The sequence below is a fragment of the Macaca fascicularis genome, chromosome 14 (genome assembly GCF_037993035.2).
Source record: "Macaca fascicularis isolate 582-1 chromosome 14, T2T-MFA8v1.1".
In the NCBI taxonomy this organism is placed as follows: Eukaryota; Metazoa; Chordata; class Mammalia; order Primates; family Cercopithecidae; genus Macaca; species Macaca fascicularis.
The window spans coordinates 58,142,304-58,165,222 of NC_088388.1; the positions used below are offsets into that span (position 1 = coordinate 58,142,304).

Here is a 22,919-nt window from a genome sequence, read left to right on the forward strand (position 1 = left end):
AGAAGAAAACCTAGGTAATACCATTCAGGACATAGGCATGGGCAAGGACTTCATGTCTAAAACACCAAAAGCAATGGCAACAAAAGCCAAAATTGACAAATGGGATCTCATTAAACTAAAGAGCTTCTGTACAGCAAAAGAAACTACCATCAGAGTGAACAGGCAACCTACAGAATGGGAGAAAATTTTTGCAATCTACTCATCTGACAAAGGGCTAATATCCAGAACCTACAAAGAACTCAAATAAATTTACCAGAAAAAAACAAATAACCCCATCAAAAAGTGGGCAAAGGATATGAACAGACATTTCTCAAAAGAAGACATGCATACAGTCAACAGACACATGAAAAAATGCTCATCATCACTGGCCGTCAGAGAAATGCAAATCAAAACCACAATGAGATACCATCTCACACCAGTTAGAATGGCAATCATTAAAAAGTCAGGAAACAACAGGTGCTGTAGAGGATGTGGAGAAATAGGAACACTTTTACACTGTTGGTGGGATTGTAAACTGGTTCAACCATTGTGGAAAACAGTATGGCAATTCCTCAAGGATCTAGAACTAGAAATACCATATGACCCAGTCATCCCATTACTGGGTATATACCCAAAGGATTATAAATCATGCTGCTCTAAAGACACATGCACACGTATGTTTATTATGGCACTATTCACAATAGCAAAGACTTGGAATCAACCCAAATGTCCATCAGTGACAGACTGGATGAAGAAAATGTGGCACATATACACCATGGAATACTATGCAGCCACAAAAAAGGATGAGTTTGTGTCCTTTGTAGGGACATGGATACAGCTGGAAACCATCATTCTCAGCAAACTATCGCAAGAACAGAAAACCAAACACCGCACGTTCTCACTCATAGGTGGGAATTGAACAATGAGATCACTTGGACTCTGGAAGGGGAACATCACACACCAGGGCCTATTATGGCGAGGGGAGAGCGGGGAGGGATGGCATTGGGAGTTATACCTGATGTAAATGATGAGTTGATGGGTGCTGACGAGTTGGTGGGTGCAGCACACCAACATGGCACAAGTATACATATGTAACAAACCTGCACGTTGTGCACATGTACCCTAGAACTTAAAGTATAATAAAAAAAATTTTAAAAAAATAATAAATGCTTATCAAGTATGGTTAACCTCAACATGACTCTTTATCTTAAGACATTTTATTTCACAATAACCTTGTTGCTATATAAATGTCTATATCAAATATTAAACAAGTAATTTGGGGCTTTTCAAAAAGAAATACAAATTGTTAATTTCTGATTTAAATTATAATTAGTATATATCCTTTATTGAATTACATTCAATAAAATATTTGGAAAAAAAAAAAAACTTTTTTAGAAACATAGACTTGGCCGGGTGTGGTGGCTCACACCTGTAATCCCGGCACTTCGGGAGGCCGAGGCAGGCCGATCACAAGGTTGGGAGATCGAGACCATCCTGGCTAACATGGTAAAACCCCATCTCTACTAAAAATACAAAAAGATTAGTCGGGCATGGTGGTGGGTGCCTGTAGTTCCAGCTACTCGGGAGGCTGAGGCAGGAGAATGGTGTGAACCTGGAAGGCGGAGTTTGCAGTGAGTGGATATCTTGCCACTGCACTCCAGCCTGGGCGACAGAGCAAGACTCCCTCTCAAAAAAAAAAAAAAAAAAAAAAAAAGAGAGAAACATAAACTCATCATTTGATGTGAAAAATGTACTGATGTTGAATGTCTTCAAAATGACTTCTAGTGAAAATGAAACCAACAAGTTTTTACTGCTTTAATGTGCTGTTCTCATCATGGGTTCATTTAGTCAGCAGCCACTTCGTCTCATGGATTCCCTGGAAGATGGGTATCACACTGCTGTGATGGAGTGCATCTTACTGGGCTTAACAGATAGTCCAGTCCTTGGAGTCATCCTCTTCATGATTATCCTATGCATCTACCTGGTGACCATATCTGGCAATCTCAGCACAATCATTCTTATCAGAATCTCTTCTCAGCTTCATCATCTTATGTACATTTTTCTGAGTCACTTGGCTTTTGTTGACATGGGCTATTCATCTTCTGTCACACCCAACATGCTTATGAACTTCCTCATGGAGAGAAATACAATCTCTTACCTTGGATGTGCCATCCAGCTTAGTTCAGTGTTTTTCTTTGGCACAGTCGAATGCTTCCTTCTGGCTGCCATGGCCTATGATCGCTTTGTGGCAATTTGCAGCCCACTGCTTTATTCAACCAAAATGTCCACACAAGTCTGTGTTCAGCTACTCCTAGTGGCTTATATAGGTGGTTTTCTTAACTCTTCCTCCTCTACCTTTTCCTTCCTGTCTTTATTCTTCTGTGGACCAAATCAAGTCAATCATTTTTTCTGTGATTTTACTCCTTTACTTGAACTCTCCTGTTCTGATACGAGTATCCCTGCAGTCATTCCCTCATTTTCTACTGGCTCCATCATTGTGGTCACTGTGTGTGTCATAGCCCTCTCCTACATCTACATCCTCATCACCATCCTGAAGATGCGCTTCACTGAGGGGCGCCACAAGGCCTTCTCCACCTGCACCTCCCACCTCACTGCAGTCACTCTGTTCTATGGGACCATTACATTCATTTATGTGATGCCCAAGTCCAGCTACTCAACTGACCAGAACAAGGTGGTGTCTGTGTTCTACGTGGTGGTGATTCCCATGTTGAACCCCCTGATCTACAGCCTCAGGAACAAGGAGATTATAGGGGCTCTGAAGAGAGAGCTTAAAAATATTTTCTAGTGATGTCTGTTCTTTTTTATAATGATTGACAAAGTAATATTCCATAAATAAAGTAATGAAAAGAAATTGAACGTCTGAAACATAGCTGGCCATACATCATTACCAGCATTGAGCTTTTGTTAGTAGTGGGTGGATTTTCAGCTATCAAATAGTAAATCAGAGGCACATAGTAAATTACCTCTACAAAATTAAGTTAAATTTATAATTTAAAAAAGTCAAATGTGTTTATATTTTAAAAATACACAATCTACTGAAAATTCTTTTTAAGATAGAATTTTTGAAAGAAGTTATCTGCTGTAATTAGACTTGAAGACATATGAACTAAAGAGACAAGTCATCTGCTTGCTACACACCTAACAGATACTGTTGATACAGGGGTAGGATAACTTTAGTAAACACTTTTGTTTATAAATGGGGAATACAGGAGTCACATAGCAATCACTGTCCCATAACATTTACAAAAATCAGCTGGATACAAATTGCCATTTTCTTGATCAGGGGCCAGTCATTGGTACCTGTTAAATAGGTTCTTTCTCTCTTGGCTCTGCCCTCTGGGCTTTTGGTTCTATCCTCTGAATCATCCTTCCCTTTCCAGAAAAAAAACCAAAAACAAAAAACAAAAACATGTTATAGCTGAATAGTCTGGATAATCAAAGGGAATGTAATAAGAGACTATAAAATTGTGAGCAGAACTTAGGAAAAGCTTCAAAGGTAATGCCATATTCCAGGGATAGTGATCTGCTGAAAACCTGGAGGGGCAAAAGATGTGGGCAGTTACTAGAACCTGAAGAGCTGTGATGAGAGGACCACCTGTCAGGAGATATGGCATTTGGTGGAGGGTCACGGCCAACTCAGGTGACCCAAAAGGGGAAGAGCCAGAGAAGTACCCAAGCCTCAGTCTCCTCTGCCAGTGTCTCCCAGAAGCCACAGGCAAGGGAGTCTGTTGATGTAGTCCACATAGGTCAGCCTCTTGGTGCTATGTCAAGGTGGAAATGGGTAGACCACTGTGGTCAGAGAAGACTTATTCCACTGTGGTCAGTGGAATAAAACTAGAAATTAATTGCAAGAGGAATTTTGGAAATGATCCAAATACGTAGAAATTAAGCAATATGCTCCTGAATGACCAGTGGTTCAATGAAGAAATTAAGAAAGAAATTCCGAAATTTCTTGAAACAAATGATAATGGAAACACAACCCACCAAAATTTATGAGATATAGCAAAAGCACTACTAAGAGGGAAGTTTATAGCTATAACTGCCTACATCAAAAAAGAGAAAAAGCTTCAAATAAACAATGTAGTGATGAATCTTAAAGAACTACAAAAGCAAAAGCAAGCCTAATGGCAAAGTAGAAGAAAAGAAATAATAATAATTAAAGCAGAAATAAATGAAATTGAAATGAAGAAAACAATACAAAAGATCAATGAAACGAAAAATTTGTTTTCTGAAAAGTTAACTGCAGCCTCTACCTCCTGACTTCCAGTGATCCTCCTATGTTAGTCTCCTGAGTAGGTGGGACTACAGGTATGCACTACCAGACTGGGATGATTTTTAAATTTTTTGTAGAGATGAGGTTTTACCATGTTGCCCAGACAGGTCTCAAACTCCTGGTCTCGAGCAATCTGCCTGCCGTGGACTCCCAATATTTGCTTTAATAGGTGCAAAGTCTCACTCTGTCACCCAGGCTGGAGTGCAGTGGTATGGTCATAGCTCACTGCAGCTTTGACCTTCTGGGTCCAAGTGATCTTCCTGCTTCAGCTTCACAAGTAGCTGGGACCACAGGTGTGCACCACCACACCTGACTAACAAAATGTGTATTCCATACAATGGAATATTATTCAACATTTAAAAGAATGAAATTCTGATGCATGCTACAACATGGATGAACCTTAAAAACATTATGTTAAGTGAAAGAAGCCAGTCACAAAAGACCACATGTTATAAGATCCCATTCATATAAAATGTTAGAATAGGAAAATTCATAGGCATGGGAAGATTTGTGTTTGCTAGGGGCTGGCAGGAGGTTGGAGTTGAAAGATGGGAAGTGACTGTTAATAGATACAGGGCTTTTTGGAGTGATACAAATGTTCTTAAATTACATAGTAGCAATGATTGAACAAGTGTGAATAAACTAAGTACCACTGAATTACATAAAAGGCAAAAAAAGAAAATGAGGTGCACATACACAATGGAGTACTATTCAGCCATAAAAAAGAATGAGATCTTGTCATTTGCAACAACACGAATGGGGCTGGAGATCATCATGTTAAGTGAAATTATCCAGGCACAGAAAGAGAAACATTTCATGTTCTCACTTATACGTGGGAGTTAAAAATCAAAACAATTGAACTCATGGACATAGAGAGTAGAAGGACGGTTACCAGAGGCTGGGGGAGTGGTGGAGGCCTGGTGGTGAGGTGGTGATGGTTAACGTATACGAAAAAGAAATTGAAAGAATGAATAAGACATACTATTTGACAGCACAAAAGGATGACTATAGTCAGTGATAACTCAGAGTGTAACTGGATTATTTGTAACACAAAAGATAAATGCTTGAGGGAATGGATACCCCATTCTCCATGATATGATTACTTCACATTGCATGCCTGAATCAAAACATCTCATGTAGCCTATAAATATATATGCACCTACTATATACCCCCAAAATTAAATAATTAAAAATAAACTATTCTCCAATGTACTCAAGGAGATAAGTACAAGGATGTTTATAATGGCATTGAAAGATATCTCATCAGAAGACATCTCTTGATTTTTACTCTCTCTTGTCCAACTGTGTTACATCTACTTCTGCCCCTTTGTTTCCATTCTTAGTAAATGAGATCTCTATTCACTCAATCAGGCCATAAAATGCAGAATAATCCTTGATACCTTTTTTTCACACTTGCTCCTTTTCCTGGGGTAAAGGATCCCATCCTATTTAAAATAATTGAAATGGAGGGTTCCAGGGTGACTAAATATATAATGGGAGTAGGCAACTGGAAAAGTGGCTATCTTTGTGGAATAAATATCTTGCATATTTTGCAGATCCCTCCAATACACATATTCTACACACACACACACACACACACACACACACACACACACACACACACACTTCAATACTAAAGGACTGCTCGAAACGATAAGAAACCAGGTATTATTTTTAGGGAGTAGGTATTAATTAGATATGAACCGAAGAGTTAGGGATACAAATTTTTGTGACTAACATGTAGAGTGAATTAGGAAATTAGATTTAAATAATGGATCAGCATTATAAAAAATGTTCCCTGGCTACGAATGAAATACATGATACAAGGATAGGGGAAGATATTCTAGACATATCAGCATTTGCAGTTACTTTAATTTGAGGATAAAGTAATTTCTCAGAATAATTTATTTTTTCTTCTTCAAGATAGTCAATCTGTAAGGAGTTGAACATACAATAATCAAAACCATATTCTTAGTCAACCACACTATTACATTTTAGCCTTAGATACATCATTGATGCCACATGTGAATTATCTCAATGGACTGTCATATGAAATTTTACTAGAATTGAGTATGAATTCTCAAGTTCTGACATCTTAACTAGGCATAGGACATGAATAAGATTATTGCTTAGACATAGACCCAAATCAGAAATGAACTTTCTATTTCAAAAAACATAGATGTATGAAAGATAGAAATAAAATTAGAGTAGGTATGTAAGTGCTCATATAGCATGTCAAGAAAAGTGATATGTGGAAATATGGACTTTTGTCAGTTTCCAGCTCTGTCCCTTGTGGTGCAGAACCTTAAGCAATTTAAATACAATCTTGGATCTTTAGTTCCATTACTTTACAAAGAGAATATTACTATACACTTCACAATTGTCTTGTTTTAAATTTTGTCGTGTATATAAAAACACCAAGCTCTGTTTTTGCTTAGCAATTGAAAATTTCTTTGATGTAACTGACTTAAATCCCAGTTGCTTAACTACTGAAAATTTCCTTGGTGAAACTGACAAGTATTTCTGTATCTGTGACCCAGGACAAATATTGTCCATTGATGCATACTTCAACAGTAGGTATGGAATCTAGGCAATTTTCACTGTGCAATAAAATTATGCTTATGCAAAGTTTGATACACTTGGGATATATCACCTTAAGTATATTATCTGTCTGGGGAAATTACACTGACAATTCATAGCAACTGAAAATTGCATGTATACATAATTATGTAAAAGTGTGTGTCTAAAGTATTTTCTAAATTATCAGGGGTTCCATTTATCCTTTCATTTCATTATTCCAAAAAGGAATCATTGCTTTTGGCTGTCATTTCAGTTCTTAAAAAATTATTTTAGATCTATATATACCTTGTTGAGAACCTCACTGTGACTAATGAATGATCCAAGAGAAAGACTTTAATGAGTAAAAATTGCCCAAATTCCATCAGGGAGAATAAATTGCTCCTAACACTTCCCACAGTAGCATTTTATTCATATTACTTGAACAAGACCTATAATATTTTAAAATCTTCCTTAAATTATTTGTTTTTAAGGAAGCTTTTATCTTTAAGATTTTATAGAAGAAATAATATGTCTGAAGTTCGCTCAAAGCAATCAAATGCTAAGTAAAGGAACCTGTGGAGGTATAGATTTTATATATTTTTGTATATATTTTTAAATGACAAAAAATTATTTTAAAATATCTATGTATGTAAAAAAGTTATGCAAGAATGTTCTTTACATATCTTACTACTGTGAACATTTGAAAGTGCCTGAATGTCCATTAAATTTAATATGTTACCTTCGAAGTATGTAATGCTATGAAACTATTAAAAAAAAAAGAAATTGATTTGCATGTATTCCACAAAATATTAAGACAAAAAGCAAGTTACAGAAAGTATAAGTGATGTGTTTAATAAATATTTTTGTTAAGGGACAATGTGGCTGCTGTTTTTAACAGCAAAATATGTATTTTTGTTTTAAACAATAGTAAAATATGTGAATTGCTATAATTTCAAAATTTTTATTTTAACTTCCATAATCATTAACTATTTCCCTTTAATGCCTGCCTTGTCTTATGAAATTTGTTTTTATGAACATAATAATCTCCATTATCTCTTTAAAAATTTAATTATAATTTACATTATGAATAAATTTTTCTTTGAGTATAAGTTCTATTTTGTTTCCCTTTTATGAATTGCTGTTTTTCAACTGTTGTGTAACTATCAATTTTGAGCTCATCTTTGCTGCTTGATATTTTCTACTTTATTGCCCACAACCTCTGCTTATAGGGGAAAATGTAGAAGCATCAATTTTCTTATAGATTTTAGCTAAAGTTGGAAAAAAGCAGGACGTACAGTCAGGAAGTGTGCTATTGTCTGGTCTTCTGTGCTTGACTCCTTTTCTCCAGAGTGCTGATGAGGCTTGGGTAACATAATCCTGTCACTGATGCTTGGTGATTAGGAGGAGATGTGATATAAGAGCTTGGTAAGCACTTTGGGAGGACAAACAGGAAGGATAGCTTGAAGCCAGCAGTTCAAGATCAGCCTGGGCAACATAGCAAGACCACATTTCTACAATAAAAATTATAATAATAAATAAAGGCAGAGCTTGGTAAAGCAGTCTAGCTGCTCCCACTGAAGCACCACAGCTAAACCATTTGTTGGTTGCCCTGATGTCCTTTCGGCTTCTGAAGGGTTAGTGAACTTTCCTGGTGTTAGGCCCACTGGTTTTTGACATTATTCTTTTATAGACACACATACACATTCTGAATATATTTTTCTTTCTTCTGATTGTACTTCTCTGAGTTTTATTTCTCATTGATCTGGGAACATAACTCACTTATTTATCATTTAAAACATATCTATTTTAAAAATATATATGCATCGTATATGTACATATATGTGTTTCTATAATTAAGTTTGCTCTAAGTTTGTGTATGTTGATACACAAAATAAGAAGATTATATAATGTTCCAACACTATATATAGATTCTTAGGTTTGTTGTAGTGTTGAAGGTTATTGCATGTGCTCTTTCCTCTTAAACCTGAAGTCTTTCAAAAACATGTATATTTTAAAATATTTACATAATTATAAAGGAAAAACATTGAAAGAGAAATAAATTTATAATACTATTTTCCTTCCACAAGATTTACAATTGGTTAGTTAGACATGCCGAGACAATATATTTCTACTTTATAAATCTCTGTGTAGAATAAACATGCACATCCAAAAATTTCTCAAGGTCTTCTCAGATTTTTAATTTATTTTAAAATAAAGTTTGTTAATTTACATTACAGTAAAACATAAAACATTTCCTATAGTTTTAAAAATGTACTGTTGTAAAGTTGTGCATAAGATTAAATAAAAATTAATCTACTTCTATGTCATGTAAGTCATTTGCATAGTTTGTTTTCTCTCATTCTTTTTAATCATGTTGGCCAAGCGTTTTCTATTTGTCAAAACATGCTATAATGGAGTAGCTTTTATCAGAATGATACTCCTGCCAAGAATACATATGTGCTTGCTAAAACTAAAGATAAAAAACTGTTTTAAGGCATTAGAAAGCAACCAACGCAATAAGGCTTTGGAGAAGCCAAAGTCTTAGAAAAAGAGAAAAACAGATTGCAGTGAACTTGAGATTCTCTGTCACATTTCCTCACAACCTGATACTGAGAGACAAAGCAGAAAGTAGTGATTCTGAGTTGGCAGGCTCATGGGAGAAAGTAAATAAAAATTAGTTTAATAATACTGTGGCTAGAAGAAGAGGAGAAACTAATACCCTAGAGAAATGAATATCAAAGCGAGGTAAGCCTTTATGTTCTGAAGGCAGTTGCAGATTCTGAAGCTACACAAAGGGAAAGCTTAAGAAAATTTTAAAAAGCATGTATGAAACTAAATAGATAATTAGAGATTTAAGCAATCTTATGAAGCTGAGAATACAAAAGTTAAATTTCAGAGCCTGTCAAAGAGACACCCTTGTAAAAACATCAAGCATTCCATTGGGATTCCTCAAAGAATCTCAGTTCAGCAGAGAAGCTAAATCTATAAAAAAAAATACGAAATAAGCAATAACTGAAATTGAGGACTCAGTAAATGAATTGAACAGCAGATGACACACAATAAAGGAAGGATAGGTGAACTGTAATAAAGGTCAGTGGAAAATATATAGTTAGAAACGTGAAGAGAAAACAGAATGTGAGGGAAAGAGCATAAGACATGTTTTTAAAAATTAATTAATTAATTAACTTGTTTTTTGAGACGGAGTCTCACTCTGTCACCCAGGCTGGAGTGCAGTGGTACAATCTCAGTTCACTGCAAGCTCTGCCTCCCAGGTTCACGCCATTCTCCTGCCTCAGCCTCCCGAGTAGCTGGGACTACAGGCACCTGCCACCACACCCAGCTAATTTTTGTTTTTGCATTTTTAGTAGAGACCAGGTTTCACCGTGTTAGCCAGGATGGTCTTGATCTCCTGACCTTGTGATCCACCCGCCTTGGCCTCCTAAAGTGCTGGGATTACAGGCATGAGTCACCGCACCTGGCCAGTATGTTAAAATTTGTACAAAACTTTAATATACATAGAATTAGAGTTCCAAAAGGAAAGGAAAGGAAATAATGGGAAAAATATATAAATTTAGAATTTTGAAATAAACAAATTTGGGGACATTAAAATAAATCAACTCATAGATTCACAAAACACCACTAAAACCAGTTAAGATGAACACAAAGAAAACCAAATTTACATTTCAGTCAAACTATTAAAAATGAAAGATAAAGAATAACTTAATCTTTAAAGCAAAGGAGAAAAAACATATCACTTTCAAGAGTAATAATAAAACAAATGATTTCTGAATAGAATCCATAGAAACCAGAAAACAATATAATTACATAGTTAGGTTGCTAAAAGTAAAAAGCCTTCCAACTTAGAATTCTATACACAGCAAAAATATCCTTTAAAATTATGCCAAAATAAAACATTGTGAGACAGACAAACCTTGGAGAATTTGTGGCCAGCATAACTGTACTAAAAGAAAATACTCAAGAAAGTTATTCAGGCAGAAGGAAATTATTTCTATAGAAAACATGTAAAAACAATAATGAATGAAGACTAGTTGAAAAAATAAATCTAAATGTATAAGTATATAAAAGTTCTTGTGGAATTATATATATGTATGCCATTTCTAGGTAATTATTTGTAAGAAACATTAAAGTCATCTGGCTTATATATATTTACAAAATATATGAAAATTAAAAATAAAAATGATAGAAAATATATGCAATGTAAATTGTAACCCCCCAAAAGCTGGAGTAGTTATACCAATGGCCTATAAGGCAATATATAGTTATAGAGATGAAGGGGAGCATTTATATTGATAAAATATTTAATCATCCAGAGAAACATATGTAGATTTATTTGTACAAAGCAACAAAGCTTCAAAATATAGAAATCATAAAAACTGATGGAATTAAAGGAAAATTTTGTTTAAAAACATAATTGTAGGCTTTTCACAAAGCTCATGACTGACAGAAACTGACAAAACTCAGTAAGAATGTAGAAGATTTGAAATCTTCAGTTAAATTTAATCCCGTTGGAATGTATGTAATACTACATCAAATACCAGCGTAATACATTTGTTATAATTACACATGAAACTTTTTTTTAAAAACTGATTGTATATGGAGCCACAAATCGAGTTTCAGGGTTTTTTTAGGTCTTTAAATCTTTTAGAACACGTTCTCTGGCAAAAGTGTAACTTAAACAGTCCCAACATTTTGGGAAATAAGCAATACATTTGTTAATGATACAAAAGTTAAACAAGAAATCATGATAAAAATCAGATACGTTCAATTAAATAACTAAAATATAGCACATTAAATCAGCTAAGGTAATGATGAGAAGGAAATTTATAGCCATCTTTTACATGATATATTGCAAAATAGAGGCTGAAAACAATGATCTAAGTCTTTTTCTCAAGAGTTTAGATAACAAACACTAAATTAAACCCAAAGAAATAAAGATGAAGATAATAAAGACATATAAAAATGTATGAAATAGAAAATTCATGTACAATGCAGAAAAATACAAGTAAAAAACTTCATTACTTGAAAATGCTAATAGTATTGATAAACATCTAATAAGACATTAATAAAAATATAGGAATTACAAACATTGGGAATGAAAAGGTGACATTGCTGATCTTAAAGAACATAAGAAGTAAAAAGATATAAGTTTAAAGCATAAATGAACAGGTAAACTATTATGAAGAACATCTTATCAAAAATGACATTAGAAAGCAATTGAAAAACTAAGTATTTATTAAAGAAAATGAGCCTTGTGGGGAAAAACTTTTTCACAAAAGTGGAAGGCCCAGATGGCTGCAATGTTGATTCCCTTCAAATATTTAGGACATAAATAGCATCAATCCTGTAAAAAATTCTTCTGAGAAAAGGCATCAAAGAAACTTTTTCCAAATCATGCTTATATTTTGATACCCCAACCTGAAAATTTCATTTCAAGAGTGAAAAACCACAGGCAAAACTCTCTCATGAACATAGGTGAAAATATGCTAAATAAAATATCAAATCAACTCCAGTAATAACAAAATGGATAAAAAAGCGACTCAAGTTGGATTTTTTTTCCAGGAAATCTAGATTGATTTAACATTTATAAAATAATCAAAGTGGAACTTGCATCTCTGAATTAGGATGTAGAAGGACGTGAAAAACCTTTGATCACGTGGTAACAAGAAAAACCTAGACAACATGGAAATCACATGTGTATATGCAATGAACCAAGAATAAAGGATTCTTGAAAGCCTAATGGACACATTTCCACACAGGTGAGCAGAGAACTGTAGCAGGTTGCATACCTGAGGCAGGTGCATAGTCTGGCCCGCCACACACTGAGACTAAAGGGATGAGAAGGAATCAGTCAGTCCTCGGGTGACAGTGTGGACTTCCTGGACAGAGAGAAATTTAGAAGAAATCCAAATGCAAAAATAAATCATTTCACCCACTAATACCCTTAAATTTACCTAGAAAGCAGCAGTGGAGGAGGAGCTGGTAACAAGAGAGCAATCCCATAGTTCCATACATTTTCACAGTGAATGAATCTGTGGGCCTTGCCTGTGTTGAATTTATAGATGAAATAAAAAAGAACCATAAAATTATAGCCCAACTCTGAATTTCAAAGGTATAAAGCATCTAGAAGATAACATGAGAGAATATCTTTGTGACCTTAGATTAGGGAAAGATTTCTCAAACTTGTCACCAAAGCATTAAACATTAAAGAAAAGATCATTAAATTAGACTTCATTAAAATTAAAAACTTTTTTCATCAAAAGATATAAATAAGAGCAACATGGCAAACTTCACAATGGGAATATACCTTGAAAATATACAAATCTGACAAAGGATTCATGATAGAGTGTAAGAACAAATCAAAAAGAAAAGTGAGAATAAAATTGGCGAAAGACCTGAAAAGACACTACACAAAAGAGGATATAAAAATGGCTGATAAATGTATTTATTTAGATGTCCAACATAAGAGGTCCAAAGTGATTAATGTCAACACTGCCTGATTATTTCATTGTAAAAACTGGTGTCAGTTCCTAGATTCAATGGTGTTACCCTTTTCAAAAACCATAGGTAAATAATTTCATCGTCCAGAGTGCTGAGTTACCAGGACTTCTTTAAACTTGTTCCTTCCATAGGTTGTCTTCAGATCCCCGACTGTTTGCAAAGCATTATGCTTCCACCAACTTACATGCCATAAACGTTGAATTGAGGGTAAATTATCATCCATTCTTGCTCTAGGACTCATGTGACACACATCACTTTTGTAATAATTGGAAAACCACATTTTAATTTTTAAGAATGATTAATCAGAAATTATTACAGAGGAGGTTCTGGAGGTGGGGAGGCCATTCAGGAGGCTAAAAACTGGTATCCAGACTCAATCATAAACAGCTAAAGTAAACCAGTGACAGAAGTAGTGACCATGAACACCTTCTTAACACATACTACGAAGAAGAATGACAGTTGTATTCCAGGCCTGCATCAACCTGGGTGCTTCAGTCAATAATGTTATACCCTGGAAACACCAACTGGCTTGCTGAAGGAAAGTTCCACTGTGCCCTAGGCCCCTCTTCACCACAGTTACCCAGTAATTTTTCCTACAGCTCAAAGGCTTGCCTGGTAAGCCTTTAGAGTTCCTTCTGTGTTATCTGGAATGAGTCTCATGGTGGCAAAACTGAAACAAATTATTTTTGTCTCAATTAGATTAGATGGGAATAAAACATTCCCAAGATTTCAGCATCTCTATTTCCAAAGATTATGATAACATAAAACAGAAGCCAAGTCTTTCAGAGAAAGTGGCCTGGGATGCCAACACTAATATCAATTGCATTTCCACTGAGTGCATGATGCTTTCCAGAATGCTAATTTATAAGATGACATTAAAAATATATATTACTTAATTGAAGAAAAACACACACCCTTTAATCATAGACTCTTCAAATAATGGAAAAAAAAAGAGAAGTAAAAAAAGAGAAGTAAAAAGAGAAGTAAAACTATATTCTTGAGGTATCCTAACTCTGAAATAGACACATTTGATTTGAACCCATTATACTTTCATGGAAATGATGTACTGTTTTTGTGACTCTAGAAAATTATAACTTAAAGTGGACATTAATAGCATACTGGCATTGTGTATTTAAGATAGTTCTTCACATAAAATAAAGCTAACGGACAATATAAATATCTATCACATATGTTCCCAAAACTATTATTTATGCAATTTCTGGACTCACATTGGATTTCTTTCAAAATTAGAAATTTATTCTCATGGCCTCTTTCGCCATCTTGTTCTTCAGACTGTAGATGAGGGGGTTCAGCATGGGATTTACTACTGTGTAGAACACAGACATTACTTTAATATGGTCAGCTGAGTGGTTTGACTGCAGTAAAACATAATAGAATGTAACTGCTCCATAAAAAAAGCGACTGCAGTGAGATGGGAGGTGCAAGTTAGAGAAAGCCTTGTGCCTCCCTTCAGTGGAGTACATCTTCATGATCAAATGCAGGATGTATAGATATGAGACAACCATAATGAACAATGGGATTATAATGATTGACCCAGATGAGATGGCAGGAAATATTTCAGCAATGTAAATGTGGGGACAAGAAAGCTTCACAGCTGGTCAGAGGTCACAGAAGAAATGGTTGATTTGATTTGGTCTGCAGAAAGTCACGCTCAATAAACAACTGGTAAATGATAAAGCATTCATACACACACCCAGATAGGAAGCTACCACTAAGATGATGCAGACCCTGGGAAATATGTATGTGGAATAGAGGAGTGGGAGCAGATGGCCACATAGCGATCATAGGCCATGGGAGACAGCAGGAAGCACTTGACTATCCCAAAGGTAACATCAGAGATAAGCTGACTGTGCGGCCAGCAACAGGGATAGTAGTTCTCTCTCTTAAGGAACTCACAATCATGATATGCATGACTGACGTGGAAAACCTGATTGAACATTGGCAAGGCAAATCAACTGGACTGAACGAGGGCAAAATGACTGAGGAAGAGGTACATTGGGGTGTGAAGCTGAAGGCTTCTTTGAATTAATATGATTATGTTGATATTGCCCGCTATGGTAACTGTCATGCATGTCCGTGTGAAGAAACCACCAAACAGGTTTTGTGCGAGCAATAAAGCTCTTTAATCACCTGGGTGCACACGGGCTGAGTCCGAAAAGAGAGTCATTGAAGGGAGATAGGGGTGGGGCCATTTTATAGGATTTAGGTAGGTAAAAGAAAATTACAGTCAAAGGGGGTTGTTCTCTGGTGAGCAGGGGTGGGGGGTCACAAGGTGCTCAGTGGGGGAGCTTTTGAGCCAGGATGAGCCAGGAAAAGGAATTTCACAAGGTAATGTCATCAGTTAAGGCAGGAACAGGCCATTTTCACTTCTTTTGTGGTGGAATGTCATCAGTTAAGGCAGGAACCGGCCATCTGGATGTATATGTGCAGGTCACAGGGGATATGATGGCTTAGCTTTGACTCAGAGGCCTGACATTTGTCTTCTTATATTAATAAGAAAAATACAACAAGATAGTGTCGAAGTGTTGGGCTGGCGAAAATTTTTGGGGGTGGTATGGAGAAATAATGGGTGATGTTTCTCAGGGCTGCTTCAAGCAAGATTAGGGGCGGCGTAGGAACCTAGAGTGGGAGAGATTACGCTGAAGGAAGATTTTGTGGTAAGAGGTGATAATATAGGGTTGTTAGAAGGAGCATGTGTCATATAGAATGATTGGTGATGACCTGGATGCGGTTTTGTAAGAAATGAAAAATTAAATGGAAGGCGTGAGGTCCGAATAAGAGAAGGAGAAAAAACAGGTATTAAAGGAATAAGAATTGGGAGGACCTAGGACATCCAATTAGAGAGAGCCTGAGGGGGTTCAGCATAATTACTTGTTTGGTTGGTGAGTTTTTAGGCTCTATCCAAGTTTTTGGGGTGCAGTTCAAGTTGGGCTGGTGTCTGGAATGAGACTGGGACCTAATAAAAAGGAGTGTCCACACAGGAGCTCAAATAGGCTTTCCGAAGACAAAGGATTCCGAGGACAGGCCTGAATTCTGAGAAGGGAAAGTAGTAAAAGTATTGTCTAGTCCTTTTTAAGTTGGTGACTGAGCTTGGTGAGGTGTGCTTTTAAAAGACTATTAGTCCGTTCTACTTTTCCTGAAGACTGAGGACGGTAAAGGATATAAAGGTTTCACTGAATACCAAGAGCCTGAAAAACTGCTTGGGTGATTTGACTAATAAAGGCTGGTCTGCTATTGGACTGTATAGAGGTGGGAAGGCCAAACCAAGGAATTATGTCTGACAGAAGGGAAGAAATGACTGCAGTATCCTTCTCAGACCCTGTAGGAAAGGCCTCTACCTATCCAGTGAAGGCGTCTACCTAGACCAAGAGGCATTTTAGTTTCCTGACTGGAGGCATGTGAGTAAAGTCAATTTGCCAGTCCTGGGCAGGGGCAAAACCTTGAGCTTAATGTGTAGGGAAGGGAGGGGGCTTGAGAAATTCTTGAGGAGTAGTAGAATAGCAGATGGAACACTGAGAAGTGATTTCCTTGAGGATAGATTTCCACTATGGAAAAGAAATGAGAGGTTCTAAGAGACAGGCTAGCAGCTTGTGACCTATATGCAAGAGGTTATGAAATGATGACAGAATAGAATGGGCCTGTGAGGCTGGAAGGAGATATTTTCCTTGGTCTAAGAACCATTTGTCTTGCAGGAAGAGATTGATAGATGGAAGTTTCAGTGGGGGAGTAAGTGGGAGTGACCAATGTGAAGGAGAAAAACTGACCATGAGGGACAGAAGTTAGAACTCTAGCTGCTTTTTGGCTAACTTATCAGCATAAACATTGTCCTGAGTGATGGGATCTGATGTCTTTTGATGGCCCTTGCAGTGAATGACTCTAGCTTCCTTTGGAAGTAAAGCGGCTTTGAGAAGCGTTTTTATTAAAGAGGCATTAATTATGGAAGACCTTTGCATAGTGAGGAAACCTCTTTCAGCCTATATAACAGCATGGTGGTGCAGAATATGGAAGGCATATTTAGAGTCAGTATAAATATTGACGCATAGTCCTTTTGCGAGAGTGGGGTCCTGACTTAAGGCAACCAGTTCGGCTTGCTGAGAGGTAGTGGAGGGTGGCAGAGCAGTAGCCTCAATAATAGATGTGGAAGATACTATTGCATAGCCTGCCTTTGCTCGTGAGTGGCGATTAGGCCTGGTGGAACTGCCATCAATAAACTAAATGTGACCAGGGTGAGGAACAGGGAAGAAGGAAATATGGGGAAATGGGGTGAATGTCAGGTGGATCAGAGAGATGCAGTCATGAGGGTCAGGTGTGGTATCTGGAATAATGTGGGAGGCCGGATTGAAGTCTGGGCCAGGAACAATGGTAATTGTGGGAGATTCAACAGAGTGAGTACTGCTGAAGGAGCCAGGGAGCAGAAACTATATGCATGATGTTGGAGGAAGAAAATAGATTTTGGAAGTTATGAGAACTGTAGAGAGTGAGTTGAGCATAGTTTGTAATTTTGAGGGCCTCTAAAAGTATTAGGGTGGCAGCAGCCGCTGCACGCACACATGAGGTATAATAGGCTAAAACAGTAAGGTCAAGTTGTTTGGATAAAAAGGCTACAGGGTGCGGTCCTGGCTCTTGTGTAAGAATTCTGACTGCACTAACCATGCCTAGGAAGGAAAGGAGTTGTTGTTTTGTAGAAGGGATTGGGGTTTGGGAGATTAGCCGGACACCATCAGCAGGGAGAGCATGTGTGTCTTTATGAGAATTATGCTGAGATAGGTAACAGATGAGGAATAAATTTGGGCTTGACGGAAGTAATGGGGGCTGTCTGTGAAGCTTTGTGGCAGTACAGCCTAGGTAATTTGCTGAGCCTGATGGGTGTCAGGGTCAGTCCAAGTGAAAGCGAACAGAGGCTGGCATGAAAGGTGCAAAGGAATAGTAAAGAAAGTATGTTTGAGATCGAGAACAGAATAATGGATTGTGGAGGGAGATATTGAGGATAGGAGAGTATATGGGTTTGGCACCATGGGTGGATAAGCAAAACAATTTGGTTGATAAGGCGCAGATCCTGAACTAACCTGTAAGCCTTGTCCGGTTTTAGGACAGGTAAAATGGGGGATTGTAAGGGGAGTTTACAGGCTTTAAAAGGCCATGCTCTAACAGGTGAGTGATAACAGGCTTTAATTCTTTCAAAGCATGCTGTGGGATGGAATATTGGCATTGAGTGGGGTAAAGGTGATTAAGTTTTAATGAGATGGTAAGGGGTGCATGATCAGTCGCCAAGGAGGGAGTAGAGGTATCCTATACTTGTGAGTTAAGGTGGGGAGATACAAGGGGAGCATGCGAAGGAGGCTTTGAACTGGGGGAAAAGGCGGCAATGAGGTGTGGCTGTAGCCTAGGAATAGTCAGGGAAGCAGCTAATTTAGTTAAAATGTCTGGGCCTAATAAGGGAAATGGGCAGGTGGGGATAACTAAAAAGGAGTACATTAAAGAATGTCTAAATTGGCACCAGAGTTGGGGAGTTTTAAGAGGTTTAGAAACTTGGCCATCAATACCTACAACAGTTATGGAGGCAAGGGAAACAGGCCTTTGAAAAGAAGGTAATGTGGAGTGGGTAGCCTTCGTATTGATTAAGAAGGGGACAGACTTACCCTCCACTGTGAAAGTTACCCAGAGCACCTGTGATGGTCCTGTAGGCTTCTGAGGTGATTGGGCAGTGTCAGTCTTCAGTTGCTAAGCCGAGAAGATCTGGGAAGGAGTCAGTCAGAGAGCCTTGGGCCAGAGTTCCAGGGGCTCTGGAAGTGGCTGACAGGTGAGTTGAACAGTCTGATTTTCAGTGGGGTCTCACACAGATGGGACAGGGCTTAGGAGGAATCCTGGGCTGCAGGCATTCCTTGGCCTAGTGGCCAGATTTCCAGCACCTGTAGCAAGCTCCTGGGGGAGGAGGTTCTGGAGGAACCTCTGGCAGCTGTGGTTCAGGTGTTTGGAGTTCTTGTGTGCTGGAGATGTGGCTGGGGTTTCTCAGTGGAGGCAAGGAATTGCAACTCAGAAATACATTGCTACTTGGCTGCCTCTACTTTATTATTGTACACTTGAAGGTGAGGTTAATTAAGTCCTGTTGAGGGGTTTGAGGGCTGGAATTTAATTTTTGGGGTTTTATTTAATGTCGGGAGCAGATTGGGTAATAAAACGTATATTGAGAATAAGACGGCCTTTTGACCTTTTAGGGTCTAGGGCTGTAAAGCGTCTCAGGGTTGCTGCTAAATGAGCCATGAACTGGGCTGGGTTTTTCATATTTGATGAAAAAGAGCGTAAACACTAACTGATTTGGGAGAGCTCAGATAAAGAAAAAGGAGCATTAACCTTGACTATGTCTTTAGCTCTAGTCACCTTTTTAAGAGGAAATTGCTGTGCGGGTAGGGGAGGGCTAGTCATGGAAGGAAACTGTAAGCCAGACCGGGTGTGAGGAGGAGAGGTGATAAAAGGATTATAGGGTAGGGGAGCAGAGGCTGAGGAAAAATTGGGACTTAGCTCAGCCTGGAGAGGAGGGGAGAGGTCAGATGGGTCTGTAGAAAAGGAATATTAGAAAGACTCAGCGACACTAGGGGTTGGGACTGAGCGGACAGGTTGGGGGGAAAGAAGGAAGATTTGGGATAAGTTGTATTTGGAACAGAGACTAGGGAGGGACTGATGTGTAAAAGAATGCCTGGATGCCAGGCATCTCAGACCATTTGCCCATTTAACGACAAGAATTATTTAGATCTTGTAGGATGGAAAAATCGAAAGTGCCATTTTCTGGCCATTTGGAACTGCTGTCGAGTTTGTATTGGGGTCAAGCGGCATTGTAGAAGAAAATAAGGCATTTAGGTTTCAGGTCAGGTGTAAGTTGAAGAGGTTTTAAGTTCTTGAGAACACAGGCTAAGGGAGAAGAAGGAGGAATGGAGAGTGGAAGGTTGCCCATAGTGAAGGAGATAAGCCTAGAGAAAAGAGAGAGTAGAGACACGGAGAGAAGGGGTTGGGGGGTTCCTGCCCTCCAGAAAAGCGGGAAAGGGGTGGAGACGTGGAGATAAGGGACATAGATTCCTAAAAAATCCACAAAGAAGATTGAACAAATCGTAGGATCTTCTGTTAACCCCAAAATAATGAACTCCATCACCATTGTGCTATTTCTGGTCTCCATCCTTTTTGGAATTGTGCCTATTGAAATAAAAACCAGTAAATATTAGAATAATTTAAATAATCTCATTATTTATATCTTTATTTCAACATTCATTCTATTAAAAATTAAATTTTAGATTTCACTTTCATCTAATGCTTATATTTCATGAAGTATTTCCAAACATATTACATTAAGCATTGAGAATATTAATGGCTATTATCTTAAAATCCCAGATACTCATAAAGAAAACAGTGACTCAGTTTAGAATATGGTTAACACTCACATTTACATCATTTGGTCAATTCAGGTTGTTGAATGAACACTTACAGCAATGATGTTTTTGAGACTCTGATGAGAATCAGAATGGCCAAAGTAATTGACTTTATGTTACTGTTTAGCACTGTCCAATTTGCCTCTATTTCTCATCACTTTGCATAGTTTGCAAATATTTTCTCACATTCTATAGGTTGTCTATATACTCTGTTAAGAGTTTCTTTTGCTGTGCAGAAGCTTTTTAGTTTAATTAGATCTCACTTGTTCATTTTTGTTTTTGTTACAATTGCTTTTGAGGACTAAGCCTTTGCCAACAGCAGTATTGAATTCTTTGCCAACGGCAATATTGAGACGTTATTTCTTAGGTTTTCTTCTAGGATGTTTATAGTTTGAGGTCTTACATGTAAGTCTTTAATCCATCTTGAGTTAGTTCTTGAATATGGTAAAAGGAAAGGATCCAGGTTCATTCTCCTGCAGATGGCTAGCCAGTTATCCCAGCATTATTTACTGCGTAGGAAGTCCTTTTCCCATTGCTTCTTTTTGTTGGCTTTGTCAAAAGTCAGATGGTTTTAGGTTTGTGACTTTATTTCTGGGTTATCTCTTCTGTTCCATTGGTCTATCTGTCTGTTTTTATATCAGTACAATGCTGTTTTGGTTACTGTAGCCTTGTAGTATAGTTTAAATTCAGGCAGTGTGATACCTCTGGGTTTGGTTTTATTTTATTTTATTTTATTCTTTTTTTTTTTTTTTTTTTGCTTAGTATTGCCTTTGTTATTTGGGCTCTTTTTTGGTTCCATATGAATTTTGGCATAGCTTTCTCTAATTCTGTGAAAAAATGACTTTGGTAGTTTCATAGGAATAGCTATGTGTAAATAACGTTGGGCAGAATGTCAATTTTAATAATATTGATTCTTCCAATCTGAGAACATGGATTTTTTTTTCCATTTTGTGTCTCTAATTTCTTTCAGCAGTGTTTTGTAGTTCTGCTTGTAGATATCTTTCATCTCCTTGGTTAGCTGTATTTGCTAAATGTCTTCATCAGGAAATTAAAAAGATCTCAAGTTAAAAATCTAACATTGCACCTAGAGGAACGAGAATTTTTTAAAAAGCCAGCCCAAAGCAGAGAGAAGAAGCAAAATAACTAAAATTAAAGAAGAACTAAATAGGACTAAGATGGAAAAATCCATACAAAAGTCAATGAAACCAAAAAATGATTTTTGAAAGAATAAACAAGATTGATAGACCACTAGTTAGACTAACAAAAAAAAAAAAAAAAAAACACAGAAGATCCAAATAAGTACAATCAGAAAAGACAAAGATGACATTACAATAAATCCCACAGAAATACAAAAGATCCTCAGAGACTATTATGAACAACTCTATGCACACAAACTAGAAAATCTAGAGGAAATGGATAAATTCCTAGAAATATATAACCTCCCAAGACTGAGCCATGAAGAAAGTGAAAACTTGAACAAACAATAACAAGTTCCAAAATTGAGTCAGTAATTAAAAAAAAAAAAATCAGCCAAAAAAAAAAAAGAAGGCCTGAACCAAATAGATTCACAGCCAAATTCGACCAGACATACAAAGAACTGATATCAATCCTACTGAAACTATTCCAAAAAATCGAAGAGAAGGGTCTCTTCCCTAACTCATTCTATGAAGCCAACATCAGTGTGATACCAAAATTTGGCAGAGACATGGCAAAAAGAGAAAACTTCAGGCCAATAACCCTAATGAACCTAGATGCAAAAATCTAGCAAACTAAATCCAGCATTACATCAAAAAGTTAATACTCCACAATCAAGTAGGCTTTATTACTGGGATGCAAGCCTGGTTCAACATATGCAAATTAATAAATGTGATTCACCACATAAACTAAATGCAAAAACCATATGATTATTTCTATAGCTGCAGAAAAAGCTTTCAGTAAAATCCAACATCGCCTCATGATAAAAACTCTCAATATACCAGGCATCAAAAAAACATACCTCAAAATAACAAGAGCTTTCTATAACAAATCCATATTCAACAGCGTACTGAATGGCAAAAGCTGGAAGCATTCCCCTTGAGAACTGGAATAAGACAAGGATACCCATTCTCACCACTCCTATTCAACATAAT

The 22,919-nt window shown here is 37.1% G+C and overlaps 1 protein-coding gene across 1 annotated transcript; it reads left to right on the forward strand.

Moving 5' to 3' along the window:
* Nucleotides 1-1,846: 1,846 nt before the first annotated feature.
* On the forward strand, nt 1,847-2,785 carry LOC102127528 (olfactory receptor 5P76-like). The gene has a single exon (XM_005578894.4). The coding sequence runs from the start codon at nt 1,847-1,849 to the stop codon at nt 2,783-2,785; it is 939 nt and encodes a 312-aa protein (XP_005578951.3).
* Nucleotides 2,786-22,919: the final 20,134 nt, after the last annotated feature.

Bases quoted from the DNA above. Each gene is read 5' to 3' on its own strand.
- LOC102127528 (XM_005578894.4), top strand. From the start codon at position 1,847: ATGGATTCCCTGGAAGATGGGTATCACACTGCTGTGATGGAGTGCATC.